Source organism: Perna viridis, chromosome 13 (genome assembly GCF_037379345.1).
Source record: "Perna viridis isolate PV_CMFRI_1.1 ecotype Kerala chromosome 13, ASM3737934v1, whole genome shotgun sequence".
NCBI classification, from domain to species: domain Eukaryota; kingdom Metazoa; phylum Mollusca; class Bivalvia; order Mytilida; family Mytilidae; genus Perna; species Perna viridis.
Genome location: NC_142457.1, coordinates 26,899,652 through 26,923,058, shown reverse-complemented (window position 1 = coordinate 26,923,058; position 23,407 = coordinate 26,899,652). Strand labels below are relative to the sequence as shown.

Sequence of the window (23,407 nt, the reverse complement as noted above, 5' to 3'; positions counted from 1 at the left end):
ATGGGAATACCAATAACTTGACGATAAACGGTTTAGCTAGTTAGACAAAAGCTACTGAACGCAAGAGCGGATCCAGACACTGAAAAGGAGAGGTGCCAGTCGGTTTTTTTTCAGAAAAAGGGGGTGCCAGGACATTAATTACTATTTTTATTGTCAATTTTACACATGAAAATAACAAATTTTCAAATCAAAAGGGGGTGCCAACCCCCTGCACGCCCTGGATCCGCCACTGGGACATTCCAGTGATGTCAATAGAACAAGTACGCCGCTAAAATTCTTCGGTCGTCACTTTAACAGTTAACTGAGCTGACACTATAAGATATACAATATTGATGTTCTCCCTCTTTAATTGAAGGAGCGGCATACAGTGAAAAAAATAGTCACTGTTCCGTAGTTCATCTTTAGTTTAGGGGGTTCAGGCTACTTGTACATGCAGAATGTCATGTATAGACACCTTTTGGTTACTCTTTGTTGAATTGTCATTTTGCAATGTCCTGCGCAGAGGATATTGTCCTTAATTCAACGCTTAAATTCATACCTCTGACACACAGTACGAAACCTCGCCTCGTCACAAATGAGTATAGTACAACGGAAACAGCTTCGCTAACATGCCTTATGAGAACTTTCACATCCTGTATAGCAGTTTATACATGTAAGCAATCGTCGCAACTTCGGCCGAGTCCGTACCCTAGTAGCAGACTTACTCGAGGTTTACCGATTGAGTCTATAAGCTAGCGGAGTGATACATATAAATTAGGAAGCAGTTACAGGTCTGCGCAGTAGATTGGTTTTGTAGGGTCTATAATATAGCGGGGTCGTCATCATGAACTCGTGGATCGTTACGGTGTATCCATCTGCGCTATGAAAACTGATTTGTTCAACGTGTCATAGTTTTCCTTTCCTCTTTCGTCTACCGTGGACTTTTACTTTTTATGAGCAACTCGGCGGGTGTTTCTAGAAAAGCAGAGGACGCTTACCTTACCGGTGCACCTGGTCCATGCTCCCAGTTTTTAATGGAGTCCGAGTTGCTCATTTGCTTTTGTTACTTTTTATGTATAATTTTAATTACTTTATGTTCTTTGTTGTGTATGTCTGTTTTCCATGTCTGGTCTTTCTTCCTGGATTACGTTCTTTTGATTACCGCTATAATCTTGGTTCCCTTGATTACTCATATATTTTGTCATGAACCCCTCATTTGAACCTGTAGTATTTCTAGTGGTCTTATTGAAGGTACTTATTTCGCAACATTTCACAAATATAGTCAAATAATTTCTGACAATTAGGGAAATTAAAATTGAATTGTTTTCATGAAAAAACTTAATGATAATGAAAATTACTAAAAAGAAAAAAGATAACAGAGACACACCTAGCTGAGACTAGTCGACCAATATCGTTTGTCACTCGCTGTCATACACAGTAAGACAGGATTTTTATTTGTTATAGTTAGTCGCACAGTAAAATAAAATAAAATAAAATAAAGTAAAGTAAAATAAAACAGGAAACGAGCATACGGACCTTTTGCTGTTTATTAGAGGGCAATGGAGGGCTGATGCTCCCAGTTCTGCTCTCAATTCGTGTTGCTATTTATTTTAGTGGCATTTGTGTACTAAAGTATTTTATTTTCTTTTCGTATTATATTCCATTTCAGCTTACCTGGTCGAAAGGAACATGTTTGTTGCTGCATGCTATTTGGCTTCCCTCGTCCGTCGTAGTCGTAGTCAATTTTTCGACTCTTCTCCTCTGAAACAACTTAGCCAATTTGGACCAAATATGGTATGAATGTTCCTTGGGATATTCTGCATAGAACAGAGGTGGGGATTTGTGATCTGTCGAAAAAAGAACATGACCACCGTACGCGTTACTCCCAAAAGCGTTAGGTTAAGCCTAATTCTGAACAGGGTATATGTTCAGCACGATGAGATCTATCTGTGGTCAAATTGTCAGGTAAATTTGTTTAGTCATGTTGGAGTTACTGTCCTTCTTCGACACTTTTTGCTATTTTTGATGTTTTTACTTAATTTTATTTCTCCTCATAAACTACTGGACAGAATTTAAAGAAAATTGAAATGATTGTTCCTTAGGTATGAGCGTAAGGAATTTTTATCCCATAAAAAATACGACCGCTTTTACTAAACAATAGAATGTTGCTTATCGAACCAGGTGAGCAATTCAGGATCTTTAGAGGCTCTAGTTACTTTCTTATTTTCATAAGCAACCCGGACCATACAGTTTTAATATGTTTAATTAGTTTTTAAATCACCGACTCTAAATAGAAATTACTTGACTCGACTTGACTAAAAATTTGGATAATAATTGAATATTTGTTGCATTAAATATCTATTTTGACTCATTTGTTTCGTTTTGTTTCAATTTCATTTCTTTTCGATTTGTTTCGTTTGGTTTCGATTCATTTCCTTTCGTTTCGAATTTTACATGTACCCGTCACAGACAACGCTCAGCAGCAGAAACATTAAATCACAAAAAAACAATGTTCAGTCAACAAGATCGTATTGCGTTGTAAAATGCAGTGTTGTGCGTTTCATTCTATCAATATATCAATTTGATTTAAAATTAGTCATCTGGTTGGTTGATTCTCCCTAAAGCTAGGTATCATATAGGTTTTTGTGTAAACTGATTCGGTATACTATGACGACTTCGTATATAGTCAGATAATTCACAAGAACCAACAAATCAGCCATTTAATATTTTAATGCACTATTTATACACAAGTTATTACAGTATTTTTACAAACTTTAAAAAATAAGTTTCCGTACATTACCGTTTCCGTGCCAGAGTGACACTCCATTTTTAGCTCACCTGGTCAAAGGCCAGGTGAGCTATTGCCATCACTTGGCGTCCGTCGTCGTCCGTCGTCCGTCGTCGTCGTTGACAATTATACAAAACTCTTTTCCACTGAAACTACTTGACTGATTAGAACCAAACTTAGTATATATGTTTCTTGGAGTATCATGCGTAGAACTGATGTGGGGATTTTTGATTCGTTGAAAAAACACGGCCGCCGTAACTAAAAATAGAACATAGGGGTCAGACGGCAGATTTTTGCATATATCTCCAAAACCAGTTAGCTAAATTCTGACAGGGTAAAAGTGTTCAGCATGATGAGATTTATAACTGGTCAAATTTTGGTTTTAATCCGTTAAGCCATGATGGAGTTATTGCCCTTTTTCAACGATTTTTGCTATTTTTAATGTTATTTCATTCAAAAAACTCCTCCCCTGACTCTACTTGACCAATTGAAACCAAATTTGTTATAAATGTTCCTTGGGGTAGCCTGCATAGAACTGGTGTGGGGATTTTTGATTCGTCGAAAAACATGACCGCCGTTACTAAAAATAGAACATAGGGGTCATACAGCAGATTTTTGCATATATCTCGAAAACCATTAGGTTTAGCTAAATTCTGTAAAAGTGTTCAGCATGATGAGATCTATAACTGGGCAAATTTTGGTTTTAATCCGTGAAGCCATGTTGGAGTTATTGCCCTTTTTCAACGATTTTTGCTATTTTTAATGTTATTTCTTTCAAAAATCTTCTCCTCTGACACTACTTGACCAATTGAAACTAAACTTGATATGAATGTTCCTTGGGGTATCACGCATAGAACCGATACAAAACTCTTCTCCTCTGAAACTAGTGGACTGATTAGAACCAAACTTGGTATATATGTTCCTTGGGGTATCCTGCATAGATCAGATGTAGGGATTTTTGCTCGTCGAATAACATGCCGGCGTTACTAAAAATAGAACATAGCGGTCAGACAGTAGTTTTTCGCATATATCTCCAAAACCGTTAGGTTTAGGCAAAGTCTTTCTATAGCTGAAATGATCCTTATTATTCCAGGTCAAATGTTGTCAGATGACTCCTTGTAAGAGTTATTGCCCTTGAAAGGGGAAAAATGACTTTTCAGTCAATATCTTGAAAACTATGATAGAATAAAAGAAACTTTCAATTGTTTAAATGATCCTTCTGATAAGCTCTACCAAAGACTTCTTAGTAAAATTGTTGGACAACTTCTTGTTAAATTTATTGCCATTGAAAGGCAAAATTCAACAAGGTGGGCGATTCAGGCTCCTGGTAGCCTCTTGTTTTAATTGTTGCCGCCCTATTATTTGTCGCAGTTCTTGGATAACATCATCATATTATATGCAAATTGCTATGGATTTGCAGAATTTTTTTCTGGCTGTGCATTGCTCTTCTGTATGCAAGCGACACATACATCGACCCAGATCCCACACATATTTTCTCATTGATTATTTTGGTGATTACTTTCTTGGTCACCAAACTTTACGAAACATTTGAAACCGAACCTCTATTGGACTTAAAAAATGTCCAGTTTAAACAAGTGTACAGTTGTCCTTTAATGTTTTAAACACATTTAAATTGATGTAAAGGGACTGTTTAAAGTGGCAGATTTTAGGTTTCACTTTATAGTAAAAAACACTGAATTTTGTTGTTGTACATAGTCCTGCTTTCGGTGTCACACAAGATAAAAAAATGCACCCCGACTGGTATAACAGTGTTTATGTTATTTACTAGACAAATTTGGGTCGCACATATTTCGAGTAAGTTATATAATAGTCTGGGTTCATGTGTTTGCGTTACATGTGTTTTAGTACTTTAATTAGTCGGGTTGCACATGCACCGAGTGTGACATGACTAGGGTGTAGGTGATCTTTTTATGTTTTGCAAATTAAAACAAAATAAACAAAAACAAAACACCTGCGACAAAGAAACTTATTTAGCTTACTCGCTGATTTATACATTTTCAATTCTTATTTTGCCAATGATTAAGATTAATGTTGAATAAGCTTTAAAATTACGTTCATCTGTGCAATGATTTTTTTTTATATTTTGTTCAGATCTTGGGTTTTGTCAGGTGACCAATAAAATATTTAAAAATGTATATTATTCGACTTGTCGTCACATGTTTTGCAATCACATAAGTTAGAAAGAAAAGCGTGGTAGCATACATCTATACAGGTACGAGATCACAATTATCTGCCCTTAGCTTTTCGTTGTATACGAATATAGTTCCTATTTTAATAGGTTTTTTTTAAAATTATTTAGACAATCTTACCTTTAGAATTTATTATTCTTTTTTTGGTTCAATTGAAAGAAGAATAATGGAAGAAGAGAAGACCAATAGGTAAAATCTAGGAGGCGTTATGATAAAGTAAGAAAACCGAAACCAAAGATTATAGAATCCGGAATGGAACCGGGGCCATCATCATCGGCACCGTTTGTTGTCAAGCTGCCTATAGTCTTCAAACAAAAGGGGGGAATTTAAGTTAAACGTATCGACTATCGCTGAGAAAAGCATACGGGGACAATGAAGGACTCAGAGAAAAGAATCTTGATCTTACCAGAAAAAAACAAGACATTGCAGAAAAAAGATTAGAGAGAATAAAACATCAACGTGACCAGAGTCTGGAAACTTCTAGCGCTGTTGCAGACGAATCGAGCATGGAAAGCGAAATAAGCTTCGTCGAAATGAAACCAAGATCAAAAACAAATGCACAGATTAAATCCTTGGGTAAAAAGAAACAACAAAATGTAAGACGAACACTTTTGCTGTCAAATACTATTGTCCATAATTTCAAACCCTCTCTGAAACAGAAGAAAAAGAGGAGTAGTCATGTCGTGTGGACCAAAGCACTGGCAAAGTATCGTTGTCTCCTGTTCCCACGAAACTAATGTTTTAACAGCGAGTTTTGTAAGGCAAGATCAATCGGAAGGACTACTAAAATTGAATATGGGAAAGTTTGCTTTATAATTTATCGTAATACACTTTCAAATACTTCAAGTAAAATGTTACGGAGGTTATCATTACATACTGAAAACATTAATTTCAAGATGTTGAAAAAAGACACTCAAATGATTAAATATCATTTTTTGATTAGGTTTTGAAGCAAACCAAACAAGTATAAATGGATTAATGAAACACTGTTAACCGATAGTGCTATCTTTATTTAACCTCCGTAACAGAAGAGAACATATTTCAGTCAGCTGAAATCAGAATCTAGTATTACAAAATTGTATTGGAATAGGTTATAAGATTGAAGTATGATAATGAAATTATGTCTTAAGATAAGATTTGTATAGGTTACATGACTCATAGCGACAATATCCTAAAAGGAAAAAGTATATTAAGAATTTATTTAGAAAGATAGAAAGTCTACTGACCTTCTGTTGTTGAATTCTCAAACATGACACTTGTAAGATTACATGTTCAATAGTAATTATTTTATTATTTCGCATCTTTAAATATAACAAATTATTTTGGTTGCAAAACATTTTGTTACTGCTGAACTTCAAATTTGTGTTATTTTTTCTAATTGTGCCAATTATCTGAGAATGACTGAAGTCCTACGTATTGTCCAGTCAAGGATTTTTCTTCTTCTGGTTTTCGAACTTCAGTTGAAAATATATTGATAATTTACGATAAAGACCAGAAGTTATATATTTTATCATTATTTTATCTTTAAATGTTTTCGATTAAATATTATGCAAAGAAAAAAGATAGCAGAAGAAACCACGACTTCCTGTATGATGTCATGAATACGGGTTGCATTTTGATAAATCAAGGTGCTCGTCATATGATAATATTACTACGCCATATTGTCATCGCTGTAAACAAACATATTTCTGTAAGTTTTCGTCCTTTTCTATAACGTTTCGATCAAATTGTGTGATGTGAGAGATAATATAGTGTCTATATTTAGTTTTACCATGTATTTTATGGAAATTCCTGTTCTTTGATTTTTTTACGGATGTGCATCCGGAAGTAGGTCATTCGGCTGCATCTCAAAGGAGGGTGTTTCTACGTAGAAAGGGGGCATTGCGTGAATTAATTACAAGTTAAACACAACTGTCCTTCGATAAAATAAGAGTTAATCTATTTATTTACATAGATTTGGTAAGAATTCATTTAAAAAATTGCAAATTTATACACAATAATTGTTCAAACAAGACAAACAGTCAAAATCAATAACTGTCACTTGCCAAAAATAGCCTCGTTCTTCCGTGTTTACATTTTGTTTACATCGTTGAAATTGACACTTTCCTTCTATGCTCCTGTTATAACGATTCCTATGCCTTTGATATTAATGGAGCTTGTATACTTACCACGATTTTATCAGTATCACTTGCAAGTTAAAAGTATTAGTTGCTACACAGTCCTGTTGTTACTGCTTACAGTTTAAAGTTACAGTCAGTGCTGCCTCAAGTCAGACTCAGAGGTCCATCTCTCCATGCCTCCTCTACTATGTTGCCACAAACAAAACATTAGCCTTTCCTTGTTATGTGTACGTTTACACAGTTATTTTTGCATTAGTAAGCATAGAAATTTCAGTGCTTGCCTTTAGCCACTATCCCGAAGCCCAGGGCTAGTAATAATTGACTCTTGCTAGTGAAATGATGTGCACTTATCATGTTTCGGGCCTGTTGAATCCTGTACACTACTCTATTATTCTGGCTAGTTGTTGAGAATATTTAAGGAAAGGACTGAAATTTATTAAGTTGTAACATGGGTTCCATATCGTATTGGCATCTGAGGTTGCTGGAACATTTTTTCCATTCTCAGTCTCATACAGTACTAGCAAGTATCTTAAATCATCTTTTTCTCAGGAGAATAAATGTGAATAACAGTTGACCCTAGCTTTCCAAAGATGAAATGTACTATTCAGAAAGTAGATCTATTGTCTTGATCGAAGCAATTATTGCCAATCTAATCACCAAAACTTATTTTCTAAATGAGAAAAACATACTGTAAAAAGCAGAAATGCTCGTTGGGGATTTATTCATGTTTATTTCTTGGATAAAACAATTCAATGAAAAAAAAATCCCTAGGAAAATGCAGCTGCAAATATACAGTATATTTCAAATAAAAGTAATGCTGAATTAAAGTGCCATTATACTAAAAAAGATCCTAATCAAACATATTTACATAAAATCAATAGTAAAAATTTTCTCAAAACATGCAGAAGTAAACCTGTGTGTGCAACAAAGCATGTAATATACAATAACAGGAGAACTATAAACTGTCCTTGAATCTGTGTCATTTAATTAAAAGATAAAGAAGATCATTTACAAAGGTATAAACAATTGTCACTAATCATTTAATCCACTTGATGAAATGTTTCCAGATGTCAAAACAATAAATGAGCTTGGAATATTTAAAATATCTTTTCATTAAGTGTGACAGAGTCGTTGTTTACCCTTTTGTTTTAGTAAAATGCTGGACTTGAATATAACAGGACTTTTATATATATTACGGCTGACTTGTATAACAGAACTAAATTTCATCCTATTCAAAGTGATGAATAACGACATATATCAAAAACGTGGTAGCAGCAAAACATGCTTCTTTCAAAAGATTCTCAGATCTCCATTTTCAAGACTGGTTGGGAGCAATGCAGTTTACGTTGAAAGCTAACACGAGTTGATGAGAAGTGAAAAAGTCAATGCATCATGAATCCATGAAAATTTGTCCCTATGAAAACAGTTTCAAAGACAAAACCATGAAATTTTATCCCCACAAAAATTAATGATTATTCAGTAGAACAGACTTGCCTACCCTTACGATTTTGGCGTAAGGCTATGATATTTCGGGCTATCTTACGCCATTACGATTGTTGCCAAATTTCGGTATTTCTGGATTTTTTTCATATCCAGTCTCATGATCCGTATACTATACATACTTCTGCCATTTCCAGTAAACAAAAGAAGCATGTCAAAACATATTTAGACAAGGATTCCAAGCAACTAGTTAGAAAAAAGTCGAACCAATGGTCACCAAAGTTCAAGGAAGATTATACTGAACTATGGTCTGCCATTGTAAAGTCAAACAAAGGTGTCCACTTTGCATTTTGCACTATATTAGAATAAGCCATGTTAGCAAGGATAATTGTCGGAAGCATGTTTTCTCCAAAAAGCATCTTGAGATGGCATCACTGCAAGCTTCCTCTCATAAGATGTCAACTTTCTTTTCCCCACGGAATGAAATTACTGAATCTGATTGTGCAGTAGTGAATGCAGATACCTTCTTTACTGAATGTATCGTGAGTGTAGCTGATCATGCCAGTAAGCTTTTCCAAAATATGTTTCCAGATTCCAAAATATCTGCTAAATATGGTTGTGGTAGAAGTAAAAGTGGTGCTGTAGTGCATTTTTTGCCCAAACCTGGTTCCTTACTACATGTATTTTTTAGCTTAGCTTACTATTCTTTTAGAGGCAACTTACCATTTCTAATAAAGAGGGGCAGGCAAATCTGAGTAGAAGGATAGCTCAATTTTGAGAATTAATAATGTTTGTCTACAAAATTGGGCTTGAACTTTTCTAATTAGGAGAGAACAAAAAATTGTGTAGTAAGAATTTCTCCCCACAGTGAGCTAGTCTACTATTGTACATTTTAACTTTTTTTAAACCAATGTGTTTTCGGATGGCCTGCATGTACCTGCATTGTAATAGGTTGTGATAATTACATGTACATGTATGTTCATGTAGATAGCCAGTTAATTGACTTGATTAATTCTGTAGCCAAGTCAGTTACATGTATCACTGGCCTGTCACCAATTGGTCAGAGTTCAATCTTTTGTGGCAACAGTAGAACTTTTTGAGGTTAATATTGCTCTCCTCTTATATTTACCACCCACCAAACTGAAAAAGCCATGGTCTTCTGGATAGCTATTGAGCTAGTTGTGTTAAGAGTAATTCATGATATGATGATTCTTGGGGTAGTTGGAGTGGGCAGGACAACCTACCAATATTGTAGTAGTTAATGAGATTTAAGTAGCCAGTAAATTGTTCAACAGTAAAAGGTTAAAAAAGCTCTGGGATTTGGCTTGAAGAATATTTTTTTCAACCCCTGTAGGGGAAGAGACATTTTCTGCTGAAAATTAGAAGTCTATAGTTAAAATTTTCTAGTCCAGGGCATCAGATTTTCAGAATTTTCAACCCATGCTCTTCATTTCGCACTGACCTTTCCCTTCTCAAAAATAGAATCCACCTCTCCCAGTCTATAAACACTCCTCCTTTTTAACAGGACATATTCTGATAAACTGTTGTTTGTCTGTTGTTCCTACTTCACAGCTCAAAAACACTTCCACCAATTTTCCTGAAACTTTGCTGAATTGTTTCTTTCTATTGATGATTTTATAAATATTGATTCAAAGTTATTAAACTTTATTCGTACAAAAATGGGAGGATTTCCTTATTGGTCTATCATGTGAAGTTATGGTACTTTATTCATAATAATAAATGAGATCATTTCCTTCTTGGTACATCATGTGGAGTTAAGGGACATTCATTCATGGCCTTCAGTTGTTTAGAAGCAAGTGTGCAGCCATTGTTGTTTACTATTGTTAATACTGAGGCCGATCTAGAGAAGATAACAAATAAAATCCGGATGTACCACAAGTAATTAGGGTTGGTTGGTTTTTTATTAGTGTTTTTTTTCATTTTGGCATAAAACTCTAGGATTGGTTAAAACTTGCATCAGTCGGGCAACTGGAATTACAGATATTTTTTTTTATTTGGCCCGATTTACATGTATTCTCAAGTAGCTTGTGCCCTTACCTATCACCTTTAAAGGTACATGTGTATGTTTTTACATTAAAGGTTGTCCTATTGTGTGGAATTAGTGAAACTGTAATACAGACATATATGAGCATGATAAGTAAACTTATGCCAGGGATAAACACTTACAGTAGTCCGGTAGTCCTGCATGACCCTAATTTTGGAGAGGACTACTTGAAACAAGAAAAGGACACATCATTTCACTTGCCCAAATAAGTTTTTACCAGCCCTGGGCTTCAGGCTAATTGCTAAATACGAGGACAACCAAATCTTACAATGTATATATTTTTCAACATGCTCTGAAACTTCAATTTTGGGAAGTAGAATTTTCATCAGATTGCCCGATAGGACGGGGTTCATAAATTGTGAACTTCATACCCTGTACTATGTTGTGTTCTGAATACAGAAACTGACTTGCATACTCAGACATTAATAATATTTACAATCATTTTTATTTTTAGGTCATTTGTTTATAGATCAAAGACTTGATAATAGACTAAGAAGAAAAACAAAATCATGGCAGGCCGACCAGGCGCCCAGAGACCCAATGGGCAAGCACAAGGAAAAATATGTCAATTCAAACTTGTTTTGTTAGGCGAGTCTGCTGTAGGCAAATCCAGTTTGGTGTTAAGATTTGTAAAAGGACAATTTCACGAATACCAAGAAAGCACAATTGGAGGTATGAAAAGTCTATGTGTACAGTAAAACCTGTCTAAACTGAACCCTTTTTAGACTTAAGTTTAAAATTGGTTTGTTTACTAAGGTTCAAAATACATGTTATCTGATATACATGTGAAGAGATTTAAAAAGTATCTGGTTTAAAGAGTTTTTTTTTATATTGTTCGATGTTTCATATCCTCATTACCCTTTGCGCAGTTGTTCAGTACCATATTATACAGGTTAAGTTGAATATGCAACTCCTCAGAAACTGCTTTTACAGATTTTGTTAAAATTTTATTGGATTGTTAGACACCATTTGTAGTCTATCATATTGCTCCATCATTTTGATTGTACAGATTTCGAGTTATAGGACCTTTACACTTCAACCTTTTTGTTGCTGTGGGTAACATATGGCTATGAGTAGCTTGTTTTAGCTAGGAAGTGACATATTTTTTCACTTTATATGAAGAAACAATCTTGTCTTATGCACACCAAATGAAGTGCACAACAGTGGTTATTTCAGATAGACAGAAAAACAGTTTTCATTTCAATGTTGACCTATTTTTGTATATAACTTTGAACACGAACAATCATTCTTTTATCCTGTTTGAAGGGAACTTTTGGTTTGATGAAAAGTAATAAGAACTGTTCTCATAGGCAGATCCAAGGGCCCAAATGCCCCCCTCCCTTAGGTTGGAAAAAATTGGTTGATTGTGTAGGAAATCGCTGAGCCATGACAGAGCTGAGCTCCCTCTTAGGCCAGTCAGGAGCCCCCTTCTATGAGTATCTCTTGGATCTGCCTCTGGTTCTATTCTGTGATCTACATTTTGTAGGATAAAAGTTCTGATGTTTAAGTAAATTAACCAAAAAAATAAAATAATGATTGACCATTTATGTTGACAAAGACTGAAAATCTCGACAGGGATATAAATTTGCATTTAAGGATGGCAATTCCAGGACCTTTGTTAATTCCATACTAAAAGTGATAAGTCCATCTGATGTAAACCAAGGTCTTCGTTAGAGTTTCAGTGTGTGGTTTTGAAGGCCCGAGACCTTTGCCAAGGAAATTTTAAAAAGGCCAGGATTAGGAATAGAATATAGGGTCCAAGACTTTATTTCTAGAAAGTAATCGAAAGGATTCAAGACTTAATAAACATTATAAGATGGTAGTGAATTATTTAATAGTTTATATCATTATCTATATTTACCTGCATCAACTACATGTACATGTACATATAATGTCCGTCAATTGTTCATTACCACTGCTGAAGGCTCTATAGGGAGATTTGAAGTTAATCAGTGGTAATGAACAGTTGAGGGATATTGTGTATTGCTGATTCAGGTAAGTACAGATACTTCATACACAGGGTTTTTTTACCACACTTCCTGTGAAATAAATTTATGTGGTTTTACAAAATGTACTCTTGACTTTCTCCTGACAAAATGCTACAAGACTTTTCTTAAGTGTTATTAAGTTAACTTGATGTCACTGATAATTTTACATATCAATCTTCCAATTAGAAAATTTCAAATTTATTTGAAAGTAAAATTGCTCAGAAAATCTTCACATGTAAAATAGGATAAGTTACTGTGAATAAGCATATATATAATTACTTGTGCCAAGAATGCTAGGAGATTTAAGTCATTGGTGGAACAAATCTTACTGTTCTTCGACACTGATATTATTTTTATGGATTATTCATTTTTTTCAAATAATATCCATGGTTGTCAACAGTAGAATTGTTATGTAATAATGACAGAGGATAAAAAAAACCTGGACTTTTTCATACAACATTTTAAACATTTGTATAAATAAGTAAATATTATATTCATATACATGTAGGTATTGACATTTTTAAATGAAAAATGTTAAAACTGGTCAAAAACACGTATATAAATAGTCATTGTCTTTGCCAATTTTAGTTAACTGAGATTCCTTAGGATTGACATTTTCAAAACAGAAAAAATTACTACTTTAGAAGTTGTTTACCACTTGTTACATGGGAAAAAAATTGATGTTCAAAATTGATGCAGACTGATGATTTAAATGATTACCAAAAATGCCAAGACAATTTGTTACTTTAGATAATTCATCCACTACTATTGATAATAGCAATGGATTCCCTGAAACTTTAGTTTCAAAGTTCGGATTTAACAGCATGTCTACAATGAAGATAAGATCAGTATTGATATTTTGGTTGTCTGTTAAATATCACGCATATTTCTGTTTTTGTAGGGAGTCAAAGAATTTCCGATTAGTTGTATATTATATTTGATTTTATATGATATTATATTTTGTATCTGTTTATTTCAGCTGCATTTTTAACACAGACAGTTTGTTTAGATGACACAACGGTAAAGTTTGAAATCTGGGACACAGCTGGTCAAGAAAGATATCACAGTCTAGCCCCCATGTACTACAGAGGTGCACAGGCCGCCATTGTGGTATATGACATCACAAATCAAGTAAGTACATTTTGTACATCCGTACCTAGAGTCCTCGGGGTTCTCCATGGATGAAAATTTATTTAGATCAAGAAACTTATTGGCAATGTCATAATTATTTTTAGATTGGCTGAGTTGTAAATTTATCGTTGTTAATTGAGTCAGAATTAACAGCATTAAATAATTGAAGGCTGATGTTATTGGTAAACATAAATCATGGGTACAACAAGTTACCCCTGGTGGTGATTTTTAACCATGGCAGTCCCATGCTTAAAAAACTCGTGGAGAATCCTGAGTCCTTGAATGTTTTGTTTACCTTTATAGAAAATACAATGGACTATATGTTCCCAGAATCAAAGGAAAAGAATGGCCATTAAGAATTCCATGGGCCATGATTACATTTCAATAAAGGGCTTATTGGACTTCTTTTAATGAAATGCAAGGGCCACAGAAAAAGTGAAGGGACAAAATCCCTTCCAAAGTGATCCCAAAAATTGAGTATCGAAAATGTTATTACCCAAACATAGACTGTTTCCTATTTATAAATTGATGACCTGCTAAAATCAAAGTTATATTTTATAAATACTGTAAAACTGTGAAAACAAATTCAGGTACTTGTTACAGTCTTCGAAAGTGACTACCAGCCCTACAGCCATGGCTGGTAAAATTGTTGATTGGCTTGCAGATTTGGCTAAGATGCTGATGACTACTACATGTATATAAGTTCATTAAATTTTTTGAGCTCGGACTTGTTGTAAGAAATTTATATGGCAAAGTCTGTAATGTTACTTGTATCTGCTGATGACTGTAGCATGCAAAAACACTGAAGTTAGCAAACAAGAATTGTTGAAAGTGGTCAATTAAATTATTTTGAAGTAACTTTATGGCATATTTTAGCCTTCATCTCCAGGAATGTTCCATTTAAAACAGAAAACTTAGTACTACATGTACATGTATTGCAAAACCAGTTTCCAACATTGATAGATATGAGAACTATGGTCAGATATGGTTAAAAGGAGTTGGTTGACAAAATGTAACCTTTATATTCTCTGCTTTTTACAGGACACATTTGGAAGAGCAAAAACTTGGGTGAAAGAGTTACAAAGACAAGCGAGTCCCAACATTGTCATCGCCCTAGCTGGTAATAAATCAGATCTGGCTAACAAACGAATGGTCGAATTTGATGTAAGTTGGTTGTCATGCCCCGTTATGAAATTGGGCAGTATACCATAATTTGGGATATATTTAAGCATCAGGTTATTTTTGGGGTTTTCCGGCCAAATATGCATGTATTATTTAGGTGTGTTTAATTTAGGTGCATTCAAAATATCAAGTGTTTTATTTGGAATTTTTTTCATCTGTCATCTATTATTCTATCCTAAAAAAACCAGTTTTGGCTAATATGACCATTATTGTTATCACTCAGTAAGATAGCAATCAAATAACCATTAAACTATTGTCACATGACTTGCTTTTGGCCACACCTACCAGTACACCGATATATTAGCTGTTTAAATTTTCGCAAATATTATTTTTTGGTGCGTTCGGTTTTGGCTCTTTCCTGAGAGGCACCAGATAAACCAAAATAAAACGACCACTAAAATATTCTCAGGGTTTGTACAGGTCCTTGAATCCTTGAAAAGTCGTGGAATTTCATTTTGAAAATTAAAGGCCTTGAAAAGTCATTGAATCCTGTATTTTTGCCAAAAGTCCTTGAGAAGTCATGGAATTTTATTCAGATGACATATTGTTTTTTTAAGTGCTGAAATAACCAATCTACAGTCTTCTTTATCTCACGTTCGGGAAGGTAAGTGAAGGGGGAATAATCTGTAAGTGTTCAGGGACTGGTTTCCGTTTGTGAATGTCATAAAGGGAACCAGATTTAACCGGTGTGAAGACATCATGACCTTATAAAACAAAATGTCAAGAAACTGTAATTTTCAACCCAAGTGGGTTGAAAAAGAAGAATACAAGGCAAGAGTTGGCTTCAAAGGGGAGGTGGTGCAGGAAAGGCCAGGTGCACAATCTGTTCAAAAGACATTGACATTCCAAGCATACAGTCATAAAAGATATCGAGGTTAACTGAATTCCGTCACGCAGGACACATGTCTCTAACCTAAAGTTCTCATCAACTACGTTGGCCAAAACATATTGAAGGGCTGAAGTATTCATAAAATTAGTGCTAAGTTTTTTATAGGTCAAAGCAGTCTAATGTGCGTAAATCTGGTACTTAAGAAGCATAGATTTTGCTCCTGTTTGAAGCCGTGGTAACACATACCAGCTTTTTGAATGTGTTCAAAACATTTGGCATATATGTACATAAATATTCTTACAATAATTGAAAAACTTATCAAAAGATGCGTAATCATTTGTGGTTTTGGGTATGGAATATTTAAAAAAAATCCTTGAAAAGTCCTGGGAAAGTGGAGCAAATAAGGTATATGAACCCTGTATTCCAATTTATGGTATAGTGATCATGGTGTATGTCTGTTCGTCAATCTACACCTTCTGTTTTACAGTTTTTTCTGCAACTACTTTTCACAACCACTTGATATTTTGACAGAAACCTTATATGGGTATGCCATATCATAGTATTCAATTTCAAAGGAGAGTGACATTGACTTCCTGTCTGGCGACCTTGGTTTTTTTTTAAGTTTATTTTGTACAGATGGCTTAAAACAACCTTTCCTTAGAATCCTATTCATTCAAATAAGTATATATGTTTAACTGTTGTACAAATACTACATTTAGGTGTTGTTTATAGTGAAGATGAGGACTAATTAACTTTTAATAGTTGTCCCTCAAATATTGCTTGAATAACTAATTATACAGTTCCATATCTTAAAACTGTTATTATGGTGCAGATGTTGAATTACCTGTACTATAGAATTACTTGTACTATAGAATTAATTACCTGTACTATGAAGTATACTTTTATTCATCGCTTTTTTCTGAATTGCCAGTACTATAAAGTAGACTTACATTCATGGCTTTTTCTCCAGGGAATATACATGATATACATTAAATCACTCTGAAATTTTTGGTTCATGTAGAATTTTCTTTTAACAGTTGTTTATACTATTATTTACAGGAGGCACAAGCATATGCTGAGGAAAACAGTTTATTATTTATGGAAACATCTGCGAAGACAGCCATGAATGTCAATGATATATTTTTAGCAATAGGTATTGCCTTTTTCCCTGTCTAAATAAAAAACAGTTTATTATTTATGGAAACATCTGCGAAGACAGCCATGAATGTCAATGATATATTTTTAGCAATAGGTATTGCCTTTTTCCCTGTCTAAATAAAAAACAGTTTATTATTTATGGAAACATCTGCGAAGACAGCCATGAATGTCAATGATATATTTTTAGCAATAGGTATTGCCTTTTTCCCTGTCTAAATAAAAAACAGTTTATTATTTATGGAAACATCTGCGAAGACAGCCATGAATGTCAATGATATATTTTTAGCAATAGGTATTGCCTTTTTCCCTGTCTAAATAAAAAACAGTTTATTATTTATGGAAACATCTGCGAAGACAGCCATGAATGTCAATGATATATTTTTAGCAATAGGTATTTCCTTTTTCCCTGTCTAAATAAAGAAAGAAATCTGTATCCTGACATAGTTGAATTGCAATACAAAGAGTAATCAAGGGAACCAAGGTTATAGCGGTAATCAAAGAGTAATCAAGGGAACCAAGGTTATAGCGGTAATCAAAAGAATGTAATCCAGGGACAAAGACCAGAGATAGAAAACAGACATACACAACAAAGAACATAAAGTAACTAAAATCATACGTACAAATTAACAAAAGCAAATGAGCAACTTGGACTCCACTATAAACTGGGAGCATGGACCAGGTTTCTGGTAGGGTAAGCGTCCTCTGCTTTTCTAGAAACACTCGAAAAACAAAGCAATGAAAGTTACATATTATTTTATGGCAATTTGAATTAAACTGCTACCACTTTCAATATTGATATAGCTAAGTTTCTGGGTGATTTAAATAGCTTTAAAAACATAAAAGACTGCCCATATGACTGTATGATGTTAAATGGTAATTATGAGGCACATTTTGACATATTGTTGAGCATAATTTAACTAAGGGATAATTCAACATTTAGATTCCTAACTAGATTTAGATTAAAAAGGGGTACATGTGTACCAGTTAAATACAAATTGCCATAAATTATAAATGTGCTCAAATAAAGAAAAAACCCTTGGAAATGTTACATTCAAGTACATAAACTATGCAATTTTAAGTCTACACTTAAGTAACATTCCAGCTAAGAATCATGCAAACTGTGATTCATGGGTAAAAAGCCTACTAATTTTTATTTTTGATGTTTTGTTTGAATTGGCATAGTGAACAGAAATCAACATTTGGTTTTCCATATAACCTGTGTTCTTATGAGATAAAATTATATAGAATGCACTGTAGATTTCAAAATTAATGGAGATAACTTTATAAATGACTCTCAAATACAATAGAATCTATTGGATTATCTCCGAAGAGAAGGCGGGTATGAATGAACAATTACACATTTCATAATATAGACTCATAAAACAAATTCATTAAAAAAATTAAAATATGTAGCCTTTTTTGGGAGTTTGTCAGATTTTGCAAGATTCTTACAAAGACAGCTACTTAAAAGTAGTCCCCACTAAGAATTATGCAATATATGATTTATGGTTGGAAAGCCTACATATTTTTATTTTTGACATTTTGTTTAAAATTTTATTGTGGCTTTTTACATGTATATAACCCCTGTTCATAGGAGATATAAATTATAAGGAATATGCTATAGAAATCAAAATTAAGGGAGGTAACACTGCAAATAACACTGAAATACTGTAGAAACTATGGAATTTTTAAAGTAAATTATCTCTTTAGACAGACAGATTGAAATAATGCATTTCATTATATAGACCCATAAAAGAACGAGGTAACAAAAATATAAATATGTAGCCTTTTTGGGGGTGTATAACAAGTCACAGAATTTGCATAATTCTGATAAAGACTACTACTTAAATACTTAAACATGTATTAGTTTGTCAAATTTTGTAAAACATTAAAAATTAACTTTATTCAAAAATTAATTCTACGCATTGCATTTGCATATTTATTTTGTGAACTTGTAAAAGGATTGAGCATCAGCAATGTTCTATATATGTAGTGCAGGGGCAGATCCAGACATTTTGAAAAGAAGGGGTGCCAGCGGGGGTTCCTCTGAAAAAATTGGGGATGCTAGGTCATTATTTGCCATTTTCTGTCTATTTTACACATGAAAGTAAAAGAGGGGGCTAACCCTCCTGCACCCTGCCCCTTTATCTGCTACTGTAGGGACCTGAAACCAAGATCATGTTATTTTCTTTTCAACAGCTAAGAAATTACCTAAAAATGAAGGTGGTGGCGCTGCACAACCAAGAGGACATGGAAATATAAACTTAAATGGAACATCAGAGCGATCGGAAGAGGGCGGGTGTTGCAAGTAACGAGAGTTCCGGTTGTTTATTTACAATGTGATTCATTCATGTTCAGCAAGTTCACATACATTTTTAATTTTTCGCGCAAAGTTGGTGAACACCATTAAGATCGGGGCAACTGTAGGCATTTGATGGAGTTATTTGTCTATCTGGATTATACTGGATAAAACTGGATGCCTCTCTGCCATTCTAGATAAATCTGGAATGAATTTGAGCACTTTGGATATTCTTGGACCATATTTTTTCTCTCACTGTATTTATTCTTACCTGTCTGGATTTATCAAGACTGAATGAAGAGTTCCGAATGAAAAATTATCTTTACACAACAGAACCCTCATTGAAAACAAGTGGTCATATTTGCATGCATTTTATGTGTTTTTACAGTTCTGAAATGGTCAGAATTCAACCTTTTTTTAATGGTATTGAATTTGCATAATGCAGTTAACTTATGTTATTGATAAATTTTTAAAGATCATGTTCATAATTTGCTTCGTTTCTATTTATTCCTTCTGAATTGCGGAGACATAGTTGCCATGGTGATGTATACATTAAATAAATGAGAAAATTATGTTGAAAATGGATGCTTGCCCACTTGAGCCGAAAAAAAAGTAGAGCAACTAGATCTCTAGAGAAACTTTGGAACAAGTCAAAATGATATTATTAAATTGTCAAGCTGATTCGTGCCTGTTTGGCAACTTTGAGAAAAGGATAAATATAGAAATAAACAAAACTATTTATCTTGAGTTAAAGGTACAATTTAGCTGAGAGAATGGGCAATTTATGAGTTGAGCTTATTTGTAGGTGTTGAGTCTTATTTCCACCTCCACATTTTTTGTTTTTGTTTTTCTTACATCCAATACCACACAAATTGGAAATGTGTACAAAATATCTGTATATAAGTTTGTCTTAGAAGTATTGTGTAAGCATATGAAATATTTATTTTTTAAAGAACTACTTCTGTACTTGTAATTTTCATTTGTGAACTTTATATGACGGATGTAAGTGCTTTGATGAGGAGTGTCCTCTTCAGATTATATCTTCATTACAAAGATGTAAATATACATGTATACAAAGGAGCTACCACTCTGCATTGATAACTTGTTAACATATAAAATGTTTTCCTGTACACATAATTATGTATAATTGTTTGTTGACACTTTATGTGTGATCTATTCGAAAAAAAGTCAATTTTGTCAAAGACTGTGATATGCAGTGAAAACTTTCTATATTATTTAATTAGTGGTTTGAATTCACTGTCAAGAGTGGAAGGTCCAGCAGTCTTCTTTGCAAAACAAAAGTCAAAGTTATGATGTCACAATACTTTGATCTTCAATGATGTCATAACTTACGCTTACGATTATTGTGAAAAGGAGGACTGGACTTTTCCAGGTTTGAGTACAATGGTCCATTTAATGAAGACCATAAGGAAGTGTCAATAAAAAGAGTTTGAAGTTCCGCGACCTAAGTAAATGAAATTTCAAAGGTCCAAGCACGTCATTTTGTATGTCAGAAATTGAGGATACTGGGCCTTGTACCCAGCTAAGTGTCAGTCTCTGTAAGAATAAGGCAGTTGGTTAAACGTTGTATGAAAGAAAAAAATGAAAGTTCAATTTGACTATTTGCACTATCAGAATCGAGGCAAGACAAAATCTTCCATATCGCTTTGGTAAATTAAGTTATAATTTCAATGACAGCACTGACAATAAATATTTCATGGGCTGATATCTGTCAAAAATTTCATTTTTCTTATATTCTATTGAAAAATTTCTGAACAAATCCAGTGATGCAATGATCAAATAATGGTCTTTTCAAATAGAGAAGGCATTGTTGAGTGAAATAGTGGGGTTTTGACATGAATGGCTCTGATTTTTCCCTTTTGCCTGATTCTTACAAAAACTTACACTGATGTCAGAGCTTCAATTCCACTCTTTCTTAATGAATTGTCTGAAATTCTATGAACATGTATGCTCATACATTACTTCTAAGATGTTTTAGAATTAATATATAATTGTTTTGTCTTTGAACAAAGTGTAAAAGCGATCGGGAGGTCATTGTTGCTTGAGTGAACCGTGTTATGTGAGAAAATTGCAAGTTTTTCTTGTAATTACTGTATTGTGTGTTGTGTTTCTAGGTTTTTGTATTTATTACTGTGAATAACAATGAAATTAGAAAAGAGTTGCAACACTTTGAATTGAAATATTATTTGTTGTAATTGCAGATGATAGTCTTGCTAGAATACTGCAATTTTCTTGAATTACACGTACAGTCAAACCTGTTTCAACTGTTCTTTCTGGGAGAGCAAAATCATGGTCACATAAGACAGTTGGTCCAAATAAACAGGTTATTATTTTTACATGGAATCTACTTTACAGTAATGTTTTAATGGTAGCCTTTCAAGTCAGTCTATTGCTGAATACAGGTGGTCACTGAGACTGATTTTACATTAGAATCAGACAAACTTGTGAAATGTGAAACACACATGTTAATTAGACATCTACAAACATGAACATATAGTTGTCTGTAATTACTAATTATTGGGAATAAAAATGACCATTATCTAATTAGAATATTTTTCAATCCAATTTTTTGAAATCATATTTTATCTCTATTGATATTTAAGATTATAAGAGATGAAAAATTACACATTCCATGATGTTTAATAATGTTCACCTGCTGCCTGACTTTTACAGAGACTGGTAACTGTAAATTTAACAACACTTATTACATGGTCAGTGAAGTGTGCTTAAACTAAACCGTATTTTAAGAATATATTCATTTTAGACAGATTTAATTTGCCCTAAAACTCAAGTTCAACAGAAATTTGGTTTTGACAGTTTTTTTGTTGTATTCAGGTGAGCTGTGTTTGCATTGTACCTTTTTGAATAACAGGTCACTTTAAACAGCATAATTTCCGTTTTTCGCTGGTATAGTAAATAACAGGTCTCTTTAAGCAAGATAATTTCCGTTTTTTGCTGGTATAGTAAATAACAGGTCACTTTAAAGAAGACAATTTCAGTTTTTTGGCTGGTATTGTAAATAAGATGTCACTTTAAACAAGATAATTTCCGTTTTTTTGCTGGTATAATGTATGCCAAGGGCGGCATAGGACAAGTTGTTGTCACTAGGTGGTCATGTTTGTTCAAAAATAACTTTAGGAACATCATCTGTAACTAATGTTACTAGCATTTGGTCAATTTTTTTCTAGAATTAATCAGTTTATTAATTAACAAAATTCATTTCTAAAGTACAAAGTAGTTTATAAGGTTTGAGTGTAATAATTTGGGTTGTTTAGAAATATTCTAGCAATGATATATGACAAGAAGTTGATGAATTTCGACATACACTGCACTAGTTACTAGAAAAACTTTATCGTTTGTTTGTTGTCTGTAAGAATTGTGGCCATTCATTCCTGTAATTTTGTTAGGTGGAAATAGCTGTAACCACCCAACATATCATTCTTCAGAAAGCGAGGTCTCTAGAATAAATATTGATATGAAATATGTATCTTAGTAAATGTCATTAACAATATCCTGTAATTTCATTGGTCAAAAATATTTTTTTTATATCATATACATTTGAAAACAAATTGTACAAGGGAACACTTGCAGTTAACTTGAAATGCTAAATTTAGAGTCTATTTTTATTTTTTAATTTTTTTTGGTGGTCATTGATTGAAGTTTTAAGAATGACTGTCTTGTGTTTGGTATTTTTTTTAGGTGAAAAAAGAAAATTTGGTCTGTTTAATTTGCTTCAGATATTTTCATTATATTAATTGCTCACTAGTAGCCTGTCAAGGTTTTGTGGGTAATAAGTCAGTAATTATAATTGGCAGTGTTTCATCTTAATATATTGTAAAAGCATTTGATATTTCTACACAACAAAATTTCAGGAATAGTCGCAATCATTGCATTTTTTCTGTAAAATTACAAGGAATTGTGATATAAACCAGTGTAATAAAGAGACTATAGAAACATTTTCAATCTTTCCTTATTTAGCACTTGTGACCTAATTTGACATTTGTGGTCGTCATTGTCCAGATTTTCATTTTCTCAAATATCTTACCCTCTGGAATTACTGCATAGATTTCAAAGCAAATTTGTGTGATTCATCCTTAGAGTATCCTAAAAAACGTAGCCAAAATTTCTTGAAAATCTGGAAACTGATGTTGGCCCAATTGTCCTTTTTGATGCATGTTGCTCATTTTGATGTTATTT

The 23,407-nt window shown here is 33.5% G+C and overlaps 1 protein-coding gene across 2 annotated transcripts; it reads left to right on the top strand.

The window, feature by feature from the left end:
• Window positions 1-6,531: 6,531 nt before the first annotated feature.
• On the top strand, window positions 6,532-23,167 carry LOC148600148 (ras-related protein Rab-5C-like). Of its 2 annotated transcripts, none has more exons than XM_088556983.1 (6): window positions 6,532-6,667; window positions 11,057-11,274; window positions 13,570-13,721; window positions 14,763-14,885; window positions 16,792-16,885; window positions 19,090-23,167. In XM_088556983.1, the coding sequence occupies exons 2-6, from the start codon at window positions 11,112-11,114 to the stop codon at window positions 19,200-19,202; spliced, it is 645 nt and encodes a 214-aa protein (XP_088413109.1). In that variant the 5' UTR covers window positions 6,532-6,667; window positions 11,057-11,111; the 3' UTR covers window positions 19,203-23,167. The 2 variants fall into 2 exon arrangements, with proteins under 2 accessions (XP_088413109.1, XP_088413108.1); XM_088556982.1 differs by lacking the exon at window positions 6,532-6,667 and adding an exon at window positions 6,807-6,936.
• The last annotated feature ends 240 nt before the right edge of the window (window positions 23,168-23,407 follow it).